We start from the raw sequence: 14,944 nt of genomic DNA, 5'->3' as shown, positions 1-14,944 counted from the left end.
AGCTGAGGGAAAGAAACTTGGGTATACCAACTACCATGTCTCTTGTAGGTACCTGTCATCTTTCTCCATATTTTTCAAGTAGTCTTCAGCAACGTTATTCTCAGTGAGGCCGCCCCACTCTTTTAGGATTTCTATAATTGTTAACCTAACCTGTACCGGCATTTTCCCAGAGGACCCACAAATATAGACAATGGCTTTTCCGTTAAGTATCAAATCGGCGAGCTTCTCTCCATTCTGCCACATGACATCTTGAACATACCTAGCTTTGGGCGAATGCAAGGGATCGCGCGAGAAGCAGGTGTATAACGCAATCTTTCCGCTTTTATGCCAGGCCGTCAGTTCATTTTCGTAAAGAAAATCTCTTTCCTTAACTCTGTTTCCAAAAAAGAGAGCAATCTGCCCGAAAAACTCTGACTGAATCAGGCATTTCATTGGCGCAAGACCAACTCCCGGACTTATTAAGACTGCAGGCAAAGACTTCATCCAAGGCTTCAAGAGTTGATTTCTCTGCAGCTTATAGCGCACTGTGTCGCCTTGTTCCAAGGCCTGTAAGTAGTCAGTGCATAGGCCCTTTCTAATTTTCCGAAGTATTGTCTTGTACTTAACAATCGCAACAGTCAACTCAATTTCAGGATCTAATGGCTTACTGGATATAGAGAAAAGCCGAGGCTTGATATGTGGAAGGTATTCGAGTGCGTACTCCCATGGAAGCTTGAGAGAGGGAAAGTCGCCCAAAACCTCAAGTAAAGACCTGCGCGGCCTATTACAGTAGTCATAAAGATCGTCCATATCCTCTTCGAGCGCGAATTGGCTGAGTTTATTCCGCTGTTGGATAAGCTGCTCCTCACCACCCTCTAACCGCGATTTGTCCGTTGCAAACATCCATGTTTTCATGAAAAATGTCTTTCTAGGTATACTCGTGATTTCACAGTGGAACTTCAAAAGGTTCCTCAGCGTCATTGGAGAAACAAAACCTCCCTCTTGATCAATCATAGGGCCCGATAGCTCAAGAGCTTTATCAGCATACTCCTTCCAATGTGGCTGAGCCTCTAAAAATTTCTGGACGTCTTCATCTTTGTTGTGCGGATACAACGCAACCGTGTCACCAGGTTCATAGAACTCGCTTTCCCCTCTGAAGACGAACTGACGAACATCTTGGAAGTGGTCCTCATGCGTTATTCTTTTGTTCGTGACAACAGACCCGGTTTTAATCGATGAAGGAGCCGCAAAAGACGGCCCTTCCAAAGCATTACTGTTAGTGCTTAGTTTGAGGACACACTTAGGTGCCATAAACGATTCAGCTGGAATCTCCTCCCGCTTTATTACTTGATTGTTTAACTTCCAAGTAGGAAATTTTCCAGCAAGATACTGTACGATCCTCTTCTCGTATTCAAAGTACACAGCCTCCACGCCTGTACCAGTACCTCCGTTACTTCCTATAATGCCAGACTCATCGGCTTCCAGTCTTGGAAAAATCTCGTTAGCTCCGAGTTGGTTCACCATGCGCTTATGAAATTTCCTGATTGCAAAATTAAACTTTGGGTACGAAGAATCGCCTAAGCCTAACATCGTAACGTGTAGGTGGCTCAAGAAGTTTGCAGGGAGATCTCTCCTTTTGAGAAATGACCATAACGTGCCTCTTGGTTCGCCAGATACGTTTTCTTTGGCATTGCGCGGTAAGTCACCTTGACCTGTAGTTGAACATATTATGAACATGTAGCGACAGCTGAGTATGTCTCGAGCATTATAGTTTCCAAATGAACTCAACGTATGCGCAAAATGTTGTCTGTGGAGCTTGTATGACAGAATACTGGCAAATTCGAAAGAATTTCCCGTCTCTGAACCGTAAAGGATTGCGATTTTTTTAGAACTCATTTAGTTCTGTTCCAGTCTGCTACAAGTGCATCAAGAGCTTAGAAAATCCTCTTCGCTGACGGCTTAGATCTTAAGCTCGCCTGTTCTTGGCCTCGGTTGAAATGCTTAATAAAATTAATGGTAAACGTTGTGTACGAGCCGACAAATACCGGTACCGGCCAACACTTCAGCACCAAGTTACGCAAGTTTGTTACTAAGGATTGTGAGCGCGTGAATATATAAAGGATTCTTTTAAAAGCTTTATTCTATTTACAGTATCTGCTTTTGGCGGGTGAAATCCATACGCCACTATCTCCATGAAGATCCTACCTTAAAGTAACTTTGAACTTGTCAACAAGCTCATTGCCAACACTTTCTTGGATTGCATTGATTTCGTCGTTGGTCAAGTTCCTATCCATGGACTGGTAATTTATTCTATAGCACAGCGATCTCTTTTTAGTTTTTGGGTGTGTGAAGTCATCTATAATTTTGACACTCTCGACCAAGTCGCCGGCCATTTCTCTCACAATTTCCATCAAATCGTTCTCATGGATAACCTTGCAAGTTTGATCATCTGGCAACCAGAACGCGACATCGCGCGTAGTGCCTGGGTACTTCGAATAAGGTTTGAACTTCGAAATTTTTCCTTCTTCGAATTGTGAATGGAAACGGTCGTCATGAGTCCAGAACAAACGTATGTCCGGGATTTCGAAAAGCAGCATAGCAATTCTATCGAGCCCTAGCCCAAAAGCCCAGCCTATTGTACTGTTATGTTCATACCCAGCATTAAGTAACACCTGCTCACGCACAATTCCAGAGCCGCAAAGTTCGAGCCATTCGCCTTGCCAAAAAACTTCTATCTCCCAAGACGGCGCGGTCCACGGAAAGTATGCCTTGACCCACCGGACAGGTAGTACAGGGTCTTTTGCAGCGCCCCCCATGCTCTCGACTTTTTTATTGAAGACTTGGGCAACCACAAGCTCGATACTCCTTTTCAGGTGCTGCGAGCATAGCTCAACTTCGAGATCGGACATGTAATCCTGTTTGGGATTACCTTCTAAGGACGTGTCATCCTCCACTTGCAGTTTCATGCTTTCGCCTTGAAGCTGTTTCTCAATCGCTTCTAATTCTGCTCTTAACTTTTGTATATGTGTTGGTTCCTGGCCTTCCTTTAGCGTCTCTTTCGACCGGGTCCAGATGTGCGCACCTTCCATTTGATGGAAAACAGGGTAGTGCGTTCTGTCAATCTCATCTCTACGGTACACATCAGCAGAAATCAAAAACCCCGGTTTGCTGGTCCGAGTCCCCGAACCTGTCACATTTCTAGGGGCTTTGATATTTTGGAAACACTCCATTTCATGTGCGGAAGTATGTGTCCTGAATAGATGTTTATCGTTAACGTAATAAGTATCGCTTTTGGATCTGCCTGGATGATCGTTGGGGAATCCTAGAGAGTCGAAATTTTCCTCGACAGTGACCACAGGTTTGAAGTTGCTGTATATTGAATACGCGTCGCTCGTTGAGTTCAACTTATCTTCTATCAATTTCCTTATGATACCGATAGGGTGGGAGGGTTTCAAATGAAGCGAGCGATCGCAGAGGTTATGGATTGTTCCGGATACGTTAGTGAATTCGGGATGTGTCTCATACTCCACCCCATTTATGGTTATTTTCGATCCAGCACTGGAGTAACGTCTTAGTGATGTTTTGCACCATGATATCAGCGCTCTTGAGCGGCTCATCGTCAACTGAATTATATCGACCTTTTAGAAGCAGATTGTCATTAATTCAGATTAACATTGTATTTTTTTTTTACAATTTTCCCTCGAACAACGCGCCCGGCGCAGCGAAATGTGCTTAGCCTCTGTAATTACCTGCAGCCAAGCTCAGCCATGGAACTAGGCGCTGGAATACAAGCTGTCCATCGCTGAATGCAGACATCAATTAGAGCAAATATCATCTTCGACGATATTACAGTTCTTAACCTTAATCTGGTCCTACGTGACACTCGCCATTCGCAATAGATTCAGTGCTTGGCTTGGTCCCAGCGGTTGCCTTTCAATCCCAATCATTTGTATCGCATGGCTCTCTACAAACATTGATTCTTTAAACTTTCAATTATTAGCAACGGGCGAATTTAGTGAAAAATTTCGGTTGAAGTTCCTGGGTCAACACGGACACCACCTTGAGAAGGTACGTAAAAGACAGCTTGTGGGGGATGTTTGGTAGTTTATTGAAGCCCACAAGGCTTACGGCAAGTCCTTTCAATGTTTTGAAGCGTTTCACACACGAATATGCGCCACGATTCAAACATGTTAGTAAAAAACAAAAGGGAAGAGTGCCAGTGCGTGTTGGAGGGTCAATCAAGGGTTCCACGCTTCAGTTTGGAAGATTCGGGCTGCGTTTGAGGTCCGAAGGTGAACGGCTATCAGCACAGCAGTTAAGGGAAGCTGACAATGCGATAATGAGGTATGTTAGACCTCTAACCAACGGAAAGATGTGGCGAAGACTATGCACGAACATTGCAGTCTGTATCAAGGGTAACGAAACGCGTATGGGTAAAGGTAAAGGTGGGTTTGATCACTGGATGGCTCGTGTGCCTACCGGAAAAATTATCTTTGAGATGGATGGCGATGACCTGCACGAAAAAGTGGCACGAGAGGCTTTCCGCAAAGCGGGAACAAAGCTTCCTGGAGTTTACGAGTTTGTGTCTAGGGACTCCCTGGTGAGGGTTGGGCTAAAGAGCTTCAAAGATCCTAAAGACGACCCCAAAATCAATTACCTCGAGGAGCTGAAGAAAAAGCCCACAAAGGACTTTATAAACGAACAGCGGGCCAAACAGCCGCAATACCGCATGTTCAGAGGCCGCTAGATGCACTCTTCTGTCACGAGGGCTTGTAAATAGTATGCAGATTGTTAAAAGACTACGACTCTATATTTACTTTTATCCGTCTACTTCACACATCACTCTGGCTATGAAACCTTCTAAATGATAGATTGGCTTGTTACCGAGACGCAGTCTCTCGTCAAACACACTAGCCCACTGGACCACGGCTATCTTGTGGTTGTCATTATGAATCGCGTCGAGAAGCGCGAATGCCAGTTCCTGTATGATGACTTTCGCTGGTATACAATGGGCCAGCAAGTCATAGAGGGTCGCTCGGCACTCCACTAAGGACGACACAGAGCGATCTTTGAGTATACGGTTGGCCATTTTCAAGATGACTACAACCCAGTCAGCTCTAATGAGAGCAGTCGATGACTTCAAGCACATTTCGTTGTTTAGTGCCATAGACTCAAACGTTAGTAATGCTTTTCTCAGGTTTCCGTCACAGCTCTCGGCGATAGTGTTCAGAATTGCCTCATCCTCGACAGTTACCTTCTCTTGCCCGCCGACCTTCACCAGTGCGTCCGCAGTTTCTTGAGTGGTTGGCGCAGGTGTCCGAACCAGGAGGCATCTCGACTTTATAGGTGCAATCATAGAAGACATTGACTCACAAAGCATAATAAAACGGATGTTCCGTGAGTACTTCTCCATGGTTCTTCTAAGCGCCGCTTGTGCGTCCCGCGTTAGAGAGTCTGCCTCGTTGATGATTACACACTTATACCGGTGAGCCAGCCCACCAGTTTCGGCCCCAGAGGCCGTTTGAAAGTCAACCTGCTCCATTTGCGCCACCTCCTTTAAAAGTTCTTGGATCACAATGCGGTCGTTGTTGCCCATATCGCTAGGCGTGATTTCGAGGTGGTACGGACTCGATACCACGTTCAGCTCCAACTTGCGGTTTGATGGGGTAGTGAACTGTCTTACGTCGATTTTCAACTTGTACACTCCGCTCCCGAAGATTGATTGAAGCAATGCCATGCATCGAGTTTTTTTACCTGCTCCATTAGGCCCGTAAAACAATAGATGTGGCAGATCTCTTGGTTCCACTGATAGCGACTTGAGAAGATGCGTTAACCTTGGTGTATGTGTTAATGCATCTAAAGACTTAGGACGGTACTTATCAACCCACAGCGACATCTTTCCTGTCAATTGAGCTTTCCAATTTGTATTAAACTCGCGTAACAGGACCTCATCTTTATAAAATATTGATGTCATGTTTCACGTTTGATTCCGGAACAATGAATCAAGGAAATTGGTTATGTTCAAGAACCACGCAACGGTTAGTGGAAGCAGTGACTCGCACTTGTGTTGACCGGAGTCTACTATGGCAGTTGGAAACGGCCACAATGGAATGAAAGGGCTTCAGCTCTTCATAGCAGATCTTCGGGGCTCCGTGCAGAGCGAAGACCGAGAAAAGCGGATCCAGTCGGAAATGGTAAACATTCGTAAGCAATTCGAAGCATCTGAATCTTTAAGTGGGTACCAGCGTAAGAAGTACGTTGCGAAACTAGCCTACGTCTTCATTGCGACGAATACTACGAAGCTAAGTGATGTGGTGTTTGGCCTGGATCAATGCTGTGAGCTGTTGGGATCAAACGTGTACTCCGAGAAGTTTATCGCGTACATGACACTCGAGTTGTTATACCATCATGCAAATATAAACGACAGCATTGGAAGGCGCGCGACCCAGCAGGTTAAAAAGGACCTCGCTTCAACTGATGACGACGTCGTGTGCCTGGCGCTCAACTTTCTTGGAGTTGTTGGCAAGTCCCACGAAGAGCTAACGCATGAGCTCATTCACGAGGTTTTTCAGGTCCTTCGTTCCCCAACTTCAGCACAGATCCTAAAGAAGAAATCTGCACTAGCTTTCTTGGCACTACTTCGTAACGACTCTAGTATATTAACGCAAGACGTGAGGCGCAAGCATCTCTGGATCCAGCGTATTATAAGTTTGCTGGATGACAGTTCGAATTATAGGCTTATGATTTCGGTGTTGCCTCTTATAGAATTCATTGCGCGTGAGGTTGACAGTCAGGCTTGTGTCAAGCTCATTCCTCAGCTGTCAACAATACTTCAAAATTGCATTTTCGCAGAGAACAGACCTGCGGATGAGTTTCATAGAAACCAAATTAGCTCTGGGATCCCAGACCCATGGATAGTCACTAAGATTGTATCCATTTTAAACTTCCTAATCTGTTCTCCCTCTAGTACTTCGGGCGAGGTTACTTTTAGCAACATCGACCAAGCAACATTAGGAAAACTCCGGGTTTGTGTTACTAAAGTTATAGAGATAGGTACACGTCCAGCGGTTGATGTCATCATGCGTACCATCCAAAACACAATATTATTCTCACTTATCAACTTTGCTTCCAAGCTGGATCCATCTGTTGACGCTATTGCCAGTTCTGTGAACGCTTTGTGCTCTCTTTTGTCTTCAAATGAAACAAACACACGCTACTTAACCTTAGACTGCCTCACGAAGTTATGCTCGATAAACGGGAAGGGCGCTAGAGATGAAGTCCGCGCTTATCACATAGAGCAGTTATTCCAGATCTTGGCTACAGAGCGCGACTCGTCTATCGTCAGAAAGTTGGTTGACCTGCTGTATACATTAACAGATGTTGGAAATGTTCAAATGATTGTAAATGAGCTGCTAAAATATATGACCGGGTCACGACAGCCCGATCATCACATTAGATCAGATATTGCTGTCAAGGTTGCGATACTCACAGAAAAGTATGCACATGATACTAACTGGTACGTTGTTGTAACTTTGAAGCTTTTGTCGCTTGCAAATGCTTCTTTCAATAACGATGATATCTGGCAGAGGCTCTGTCAAATAGTTGTGAACAACGAAAGCCTTCATCAATTAACTTGCAGACATCTCGTTGAGTATTTGTATCAGCCAAATATGTCAGAGCCTCTTGTGAAAGCGGCGGCATTCTTGCTTGGAGAATTTGCGGAGTCGGTGGCTTCGGAAGTTTCATGCGGCGACCTTTTCAACTTATTCACAAATAAGTACTTCGGCGTCTCCAACTTATGCCGTGCAATGATTTTGACTACCATGATGAAGCTCTACAAACGAGATTCCCTAATAGGATCGGCATTGATCAAGTTCTACCAACTCGAACTTAATTCGCTTGATGTTCAGCTTCAGACAAGGTCTTACGAATATCTGAAGATTATTCAGTTAGAGAAAATACACGGTGTTAACCTGTCCGATGTTTTGTTTTTGCCTATGGTACCTTTTAGTGCCAAGAAAAATCCCCTTTTGAACCGTCTAGGCCCTTCCGATCAAAGCGTTTCAGAGCTGACAAGCTTTTCATCCTCCGATAACACCATATCAACCGTTCCAACCCCTCCATTAAGCAGGTCGCATAGGAAGCCTCCTGCTAGCAACCGTTATGAAGAGCAAACCCTCTCAGCTAACTGGGAGGAAGCTTTTAGAAGAACACTGAAGCACAAACAAGGTGTTCTTTATACTTGTTCTTTCATTAAGGTTCTTTATCGCCTGAATACAGTTTCATCGCATCCAGAGCTTCTTGAAGTTACACTGACATACGTCAATACTTCTGATTGGCCTATAACGTCGCTCTTAACAGAACTCGTCGCTAAGAAAACTGAGGATGACCCACCGTATGTACTGAAAGTGATTAGCGTGCCGGCTTCCACTGTTGCTATGGGCGAACGTACCACACACAAGTTTGAAATTCTAACGCGGCACGCGTATCCACTTAACCAGTGTCCGATCGTGAATGTTTCGTTTCGAAGCAACGGGCACTTCAGTAGTCTGGGATTAAAAATCGCATCCAGTATCACTAGCACCATTGTCTCCACGCATACTGATGGAAGACCTGGTGTCACATTGCCTCAATTTGTTCAACGTTGGAGGGCACTTGGGGATGCCTTGGGGAAGGACGGGGAATTTCACGGTTCGGCTATCTTCGCACAGAGCAACACTTACAACCATGTTAAAAGTTGCGTGGGGAAACTTGGATTTGAGATTGTTGAACAGAGTATGGCTGAGAGTACGATATTTGCTGCGGGAATAGTGCGGACAAAAGTTGACGGCAGTTCGGGGTGCCTAATGAAAATTGAGTGCCGAGACTCTCAGGTGGATATCATTTGCAAGACAACGCACGGAGGCTACCTGTCGGAGCTTGTTGCGGGTTGCGTGCTGGAAGCTCTCAGGTGAATTCCCATCACTTCCTTGTTCTGCCACGGTTGGCAGTTGAGCTCTCAGTAGTGGACAGACTGCGAGGCCTTGGTCGTACGTATCTATGAACATCTTGTATATCTTTTGTTGTGGCGCGACTCCCTGAGCGACGCATGACATCGAGGGAGTGCGCTCAAATTGACGCTTCGGCTCTGGAAGGCCGCGTGCCAAAAATGTCGGTTCCTATTCTAACTTGGGATGTTCCTTGGTTGATTGCTTGTTTGAAATCGGAACTCATGCCCATAGAAAGCTTGAGGTCAGTCGAGAACTTGTCATCTATCTTCTTTTTCCATTGACATAACACTGCGAAATCGTGGTTTTCTTCGGTTTCTGAGTGTGACACGTCCCAGGAACCGATGGTCATCAACCCGCCTAGTTCAATGTTGGTGGCCTCGTCAGAGAGCATAAACTGCACAACTTCAAATATTTCTTTCTCGTCAGAAAGCCCAGATTTCTGAGCCTCTTCTGATGTGTTGATTTGGACGTTACACAGTATCTTGTTCGCCTGAGGGTGCAGCTTGGCGCGCGCCTCGTTCAGCTTCTTAGCCTTTTTGAGAGAGTCGATGGTCTCAACCGCATACAAGTTTTCCACCTTGGCAAGGTCTTTACATTTGTTAGTTTGAAGTCCGCCGATGAAGTGCCACCTGATGTCCTTAGGCAGAATTTCGGCCTTGCTGATTAGCTCCTGCACGTAGTTCTCGCCAAAGCTCCTCAACCCGTGATCATAAAGGAGCTGAATATCGCTTGCTGGCTTCAGCTTCGACACTGGTAGCAGAGAAACGTCGTTCCTACCGCATCCCTTAACGTAAGAATCGACGGTAGCCTTGACCGCCTCGTAGCTCGACAATAGTTCGTTCTTCCTCAATTCAGACATGGCTCTCTTAGAAATCCAACTAAGCATGCACTGACCAAAACTTCAAAGCTATTCGTGTTCTTCTTGGAGATCAGATTGTCGGTAAGCTATTGGCTCATTGTCTATGATAAGGTCAATTAAAGGAATAGTCATCCCGGATCACATCATATCTTACGTCTACGGAAACGGACCGGTCTTTCTGCTAAATATTATTTCAAAACTTGCTTAGCCCGAAATGTACAGAGCAAGTCGTATTCAGCGGGGCTTAAGAAGAGAATATGGTGTCGGTCGCGTCTCTTCAGCCAGATTGGTGCATTTCCATTGAGTACTCTAAGGAAAATCTCACCGAGCTACTCACGGAGCTTTCAGCGAAGGGATTGCATGCGCTCACGAGGCCTGGTCATACCAACGGGATCACGTATGTGTTTGTGAAAAATGGTGACAATAAGGTGCCATTGATCGCGTCGCAGTTTGCGTTTGTCAAGAATGTCGCGTATTTGCCTGACAACAGCGTCAGGAATGAACGTCAAGAACTAGCGCAAAAGTTAATTAAGGGGACGCTGATTCCATCAGACGGAGACCTGAAATCACTGGTTTCTGCAACGGGCTCGCCAGCTGTTGGCGTCTATTTCAGCTTCGCAAAGTTCTACACCAGGTGGCTGATGGGGTTGGCGCTCGTAGGATCCGCCTTCCGGCTGTTCTCGGGGAAAGCGGCTTGGGAGTTCAACCTGAGCTACGCTATATTGGTGGTCCTTTGGGCAATTGGATTCGTTGTCACGTGGAACAACAGAGCTGAGCCAGAATATGCAGCATCACTCCAATATTCCGCTAACGAGGCGGGATCGAAGAATACATCAAGAGTTGTTTTTGTTAAAAAGATGTGCTTCATTCCAGTTGCAGTGCAGTTCGCTGCGTGTTTGGTCTGCTTCCAATTCATCTGCTTTTTTTTGGAAATTTTTATCACACAGATCTATCAGGGCCCCTTGGCTGGAATCCTAGCGCTACTGCCAACCGTTTTGATCTCGGTATACATCCCTATCCTCTCGGCGGTCTATGACAAAGTCTTGGACAAGTTGGTATCCTGGGAGAATTCAGATGACCCTGTGAAGTCTAAGCTGCAAAAGAAGTTTGTCATAACGTTTTTGACCAGCTATGTGCCTCTGTTCATTACACTCTTCGTGTACCTGCCAATGGGGCACCATGTAAATGCACAGCTTGCATCAATTGCTCGTTTTTGTTCGCGTTACAGCATCCCCGTTTTGACTTCAGGGTTCAAAATCAACACTACGCGGTACCAAAAGCAGTTTTTCTACTTTGTAGTCACAAACCAAATTATTGCTTTATTTTTGGAAAATGCTTTGCCAATGATCTTGGAAAAGGCATTGCCAAAAATTAAGGGTTACGAAAAGAGTGACTCGCCCATCAAGCAAGCTGAGGTCAAAGTCAGTAAGGAATACCCTGAGGATTTGGACATTTGGAAACAAACTTGCAGCTCTAATTTGAGTGTTTGGGGTAATTTTGATGTTAATGGAATGTTTAACAAGCTAGTGGTTCAGTTTGGGTATGTCGCAATGTTCTCGAGTATTTGGCCTCTAGCTGCGCTTTGTTGCGTAGCTTTCAACATCATTGGAATGAAGCTTGACATCTGGAGATGTTTGGGCAAGTGCACCATCAAAAGTGTGCCAACTTCGAGTGCTAAATCTTTTCGTCAAAAACCTTCATCGCAAAATAGCATGGAGGTCTTTTGGGACCGAATCCTGATTGTCGTTCTCTGGTTCTCTACGCTTGTTACGCCTGCTTTGGTTGCCATGTACAGAAAACCTTCTGGCGAAAGCTTGGCGTCTGTCATTGAGAAAAGGGACTCTTGGCATTTGCAGTCTATTGTTCAGACCGATTGGAAGACTGTAATTGTTTTTGCAGTTGTGTTTGAGCATTTGGCCGTAGTTTGCTACACCGTTATGGGAAAACTGATAGGAGATACTGAAACTAAGAAAGTTAACGACTATGTCCCCGCCGAAAAACTTGAAGAGCCCCCAAATGTTGATCTTGAAAAGGTGGTTGAGGAAACGACAGACTTCATGCAAGAGCCTGAACGGGTTCAGTCCCACTCCTCTACAGTGGCCTCCAAGACCCCAAATGCTACCAAGGTTTCTCAAAAAGAGAACCCTAAAGAAATTTGTACGACGTCTGAAGTTTCCGGGCTTTCAACAACTCCCAGGGAGCAGGCGCGGCCGCTACAACCCAGAAACACACAATCTGCGCAACCAGTAACTGAGGATCCTACCAGGAACGAAACTTCCAGCAAGCAAGGGAACGGACCTAACGCCAGCGCTCAAGATACCACATCTCTATCACCTGTCGCTGGGGCCACAGTTCCTGAAACTATACCTACTTCAAAGAATTATCACTTAAGATACGACCAAAAAGGCAACTTTCTCAACACTGACTCCAGAGCAAAAGGCGCCTCTATTAGTATAGAAGGACAGTCCCTGAGTGACAAAGCTACTGAGAACACTTCAAAAAGCGATTTCTCGGAAAGTGCCAACGCCCCAGTGACGCAAACCGCCTCTTCTCCTGACCAAAGCGCCGCTGCAGCCCAGTTTGTGCCCTCTCAGGTTGCGGATACTTCCAAGAGGCATATCGCTTCTATAATCAATGGTAGCGGTCAGCACGTCACGGCTCACAATGAAACTCAGGAGCAACAGGCCATGGCAAACCCTGAGCATCAGGCCAGGGCAAGCTCTGAACACCAGGCCATGGCAAAACCTGAGCATGTAGCGGAGAAGCCCGCTGAAAGAACTAGCGACGAACAATCGGAAAATTCATCTTCGACGGGATCCAACAAAGCATCCCATGTTTCAGGAACGCCCCAAAAATCTGAAAAGTCATCTAGAAAGAAAATCAAAGGTGTCTTGTCGCCCCTCGGTAAGCTAAAGAAAAAATTCCCTTGAACATGACCTTTTTCCAAGTACCATGGTTGGCAGTTGTGCCAGGCTCAAGCCAGTGCATTTTTTTCTACTTCTAACCATTCAGTTCTCAAGATTTAGTTACGCAGACTCCATAAAGCCACAAGCCAAGCTCTGGGACTTGTGCAGTTACTTTCAAAACCCGGAGTCCTTTGAAGGCTAAACATTTACATCTGTATTATATAGCCTAATTTGACCCTCATGCAGTAACAATATCAACTCTACACCTCTTCCACAGGTTGTGCAAATATACCATTTCATCTCCTTCAACTTTCGTTAGCCGCCCGTCTGCCAAGTCTGGCGGCAGGATTGAAAGCTGGGCAAAAGTGCCTCGTAATCCCGTAGGTCTAATGAACATTCCGGGGTTGATAAAGAGAACGTTTTGCACTACACGTGTGAAATATGAGAGCTCGCTTGGAATGATAACTAAGTCTGGGAGGAGATTTGCAACAAATTCTGTGAGCCCCAGATATGAGACTTCCAAATCGGCGCCACTAACATGCTCCCACACATCATGGCCGTCCTCCAATCGAAGTTTTCTTCTCTTCAATGCGCCCGGGAAAAGTGGATAAAATCTGCGTTGGCTTAGGATATGCTCGGCTATTCTATCAAATCTGTTCTTAGAGCAAGTCGCGCCACCCTTTACAACTTCTTTGATGTCTTTGAAGGCATCAACATTGGAACACCCGACAAACAGTTCATTCAACTGAAATGTGGATGGGTTTGTAAAGCACTTGAAGTTTTTAGGCAGTTGCAGCTGTTTCCTGTCAAAGCAGTCTTGCGGATATGCAGCATGGTTCGACGCAGTGTCTGTTGTCGACGGAACCAGAACAACTTGGATCTTCGAATTGATCTTTCTTAATATTGGAGAAATGATCTTGGTAAACACTTCATCTAATGTTTTAGGTTGAACTTTAACACCTGGAAATTCGGGTATCCTTCCAGACGCGACTAATGGGTGGGTAACATCGAGAAACGGACCGAACATTATAACAACATGCGGCTTAACGCCATCATTGAGCCTTTCCACAAAATCTTCCAGATTACCGAAATCTAAGCAATTGGAGGCAGTGTAAGGTCCATTTGTAACAACGACTTTCATTGACTTGCCGTCAAGATCTTCGTTAAACGATTGTAGCTCCCCTTCTGTGGAAACGGGTGAATTGAGGTGAGGAATTTGCAGGAACTCCTCAACGACAAAATAATCGCCGCTAGCATTTTTACCACGAACGCCAACAATCTGCCCTGGAAACAAAGAGACCTCTTTTGTCCTCTCAAGGTTAAGCGGTATTCTTCTTCCGATACCTGTTAATCTCGAAGTCTCTAAAGCCAAAGACTCTGTATTCAGCATGCCGTCCGCAGCAGGAGAGTCGGGAACAATTCTGCCCACAGCTGTTATTTCTGACTGAGACTGAATAGTGGGATCGCTGGCTGTTGTCTTATAGTGGTCCTGAAAAACCTTCGTGAATATTTCGATCTGCTCGTCGAGAACGTCAGCAACATCTAAGAGATTTTGTCGCATTGTTCTGAATTTGTACTTTTCACTGTCGTAAAATGGAATGGGCTTGACCAGCTTTTCGCCGTCAAGGTTCAGCCCCTCAGACACCTCAATATCAGCCAAGTTAAAAACGTCGACGACTTTTCCAGGATCAGGGTTGTTGGCCAGTAAAGATGGCGTTACAGGGGACTCGCCCGCTGCCAACCTTACACTCGGAGGCATTGTGGACGCCTCTTTCTTTTCAGTAGGAGAAGCAAGCGAAATGGTGTCGCCCTCTATGTTTGACTGGGTAGGGGTTTGATCTACCCTTCTCTTCTTCAGAGTAGGGGTCTTGGGGGCCCCAAAGCCAAAGAGCGAAGGGCTTGAAACGTTTGGCCTTAGCATCTTTGGCTTCTTCAAGGAAGAAGCCGCGGAACCTGGACCACCCGCCATACTGGCCTTCTTTTCAATCTGCTGTTGGAGAAATTGCTTGAAAGCGTTGATCATGTCCACGTTAAGAGCTGTGCTTTGCTCATTCTGGTGATACGCAAATTGCTCCCACTTAATATAAAGCTCCTCGACGTCCAGTGAGTGAATCTTCATGAGGCTTTCGAGCGCGGAAGCAACCGCTGGCTCACCAGCAGGCTTCCCAAATTTGCCGACTAGCTCGTTCTCGAGTGTCATATCCCCGCTT

At 45.7% G+C, this 14,944-nt stretch overlaps 8 protein-coding genes across 8 annotated transcripts; 3 read left to right on the top strand and 5 right to left on the bottom strand.

The window, feature by feature from the left end:
* Window positions 1–30: 30 nt before the first annotated feature.
* Window positions 31–1,875, bottom strand: TAH18 (NAPDH-dependent diflavin reductase; the record flags this gene model as incomplete). The annotated part of the gene is made up of 1 exon (XM_002554075.1): window positions 31–1,875. The coding sequence occupies one exon, from the start codon at window positions 1,873–1,875 to the stop codon at window positions 31–33; it is 1,845 nt and encodes a 614-aa protein (XP_002554121.1).
* Window positions 1,876–2,180: 305 nt separating this feature from the next.
* Window positions 2,181–3,596, bottom strand: MSF1 (phenylalanine--tRNA ligase; the record flags this gene model as incomplete). Its single annotated transcript, XM_002554074.1, has 1 exon — window positions 2,181–3,596. The coding sequence occupies one exon, from the start codon at window positions 3,594–3,596 to the stop codon at window positions 2,181–2,183; it is 1,416 nt and encodes a 471-aa protein (XP_002554120.1).
* A 476-nt stretch (window positions 3,597–4,072) lies between these two features.
* Window positions 4,073–4,726, top strand: MRPL16 (mitochondrial 54S ribosomal protein uL16m; the record flags this gene model as incomplete). Its single annotated transcript, XM_002554073.1, has 1 exon — window positions 4,073–4,726. One exon carries the CDS (start codon window positions 4,073–4,075, stop codon window positions 4,724–4,726), a length of 654 nt encoding a protein of 217 aa, XP_002554119.1.
* Window positions 4,727–4,798: 72 nt separating this feature from the next.
* Window positions 4,799–5,953, bottom strand: RFC5 (replication factor C subunit 5; the record flags this gene model as incomplete). The annotated part of the gene is made up of 1 exon (XM_002554072.1): window positions 4,799–5,953. One exon carries the CDS (start codon window positions 5,951–5,953, stop codon window positions 4,799–4,801), a length of 1,155 nt encoding a protein of 384 aa, XP_002554118.1.
* A 109-nt stretch (window positions 5,954–6,062) lies between these two features.
* Window positions 6,063–8,933, top strand: APL3 (Apl3p; the record flags this gene model as incomplete). The annotated part of the gene is made up of 1 exon (XM_002554071.1): window positions 6,063–8,933. One exon carries the CDS (start codon window positions 6,063–6,065, stop codon window positions 8,931–8,933), a length of 2,871 nt encoding a protein of 956 aa, XP_002554117.1.
* Window positions 8,934–9,087: 154 nt separating this feature from the next.
* KLTH0E14652g (pyridoxal phosphate homeostasis protein) lies at window positions 9,088–9,855 on the bottom strand (the record flags this gene model as incomplete). The annotated part of the gene is made up of 1 exon (XM_002554070.1): window positions 9,088–9,855. One exon carries the CDS (start codon window positions 9,853–9,855, stop codon window positions 9,088–9,090), a length of 768 nt encoding a protein of 255 aa, XP_002554116.1.
* A 230-nt stretch (window positions 9,856–10,085) lies between these two features.
* Window positions 10,086–12,758, top strand: IST2 (Ist2p; the record flags this gene model as incomplete). The annotated part of the gene is made up of 1 exon (XM_002554069.1): window positions 10,086–12,758. The coding sequence occupies one exon, from the start codon at window positions 10,086–10,088 to the stop codon at window positions 12,756–12,758; it is 2,673 nt and encodes an 890-aa protein (XP_002554115.1).
* A 214-nt stretch (window positions 12,759–12,972) lies between these two features.
* Window positions 12,973–14,934, bottom strand: POL12 (DNA-directed DNA polymerase alpha subunit POL12; the record flags this gene model as incomplete). Its single annotated transcript, XM_002554068.1, has 1 exon — window positions 12,973–14,934. One exon carries the CDS (start codon window positions 14,932–14,934, stop codon window positions 12,973–12,975), a length of 1,962 nt encoding a protein of 653 aa, XP_002554114.1.
* Between the last annotated feature and the right edge of the window lie 10 nt (window positions 14,935–14,944).

Source organism: Lachancea thermotolerans (genome assembly GCF_000142805.1).
Source record: "Lachancea thermotolerans CBS 6340 chromosome E complete sequence".
Classification (NCBI taxonomy): domain Eukaryota; kingdom Fungi; phylum Ascomycota; class Saccharomycetes; order Saccharomycetales; family Saccharomycetaceae; genus Lachancea; species Lachancea thermotolerans.
Note: the sequence above shows the minus strand (reverse complement) of the source record. Positions and strands in the feature narration are given on the sequence as shown.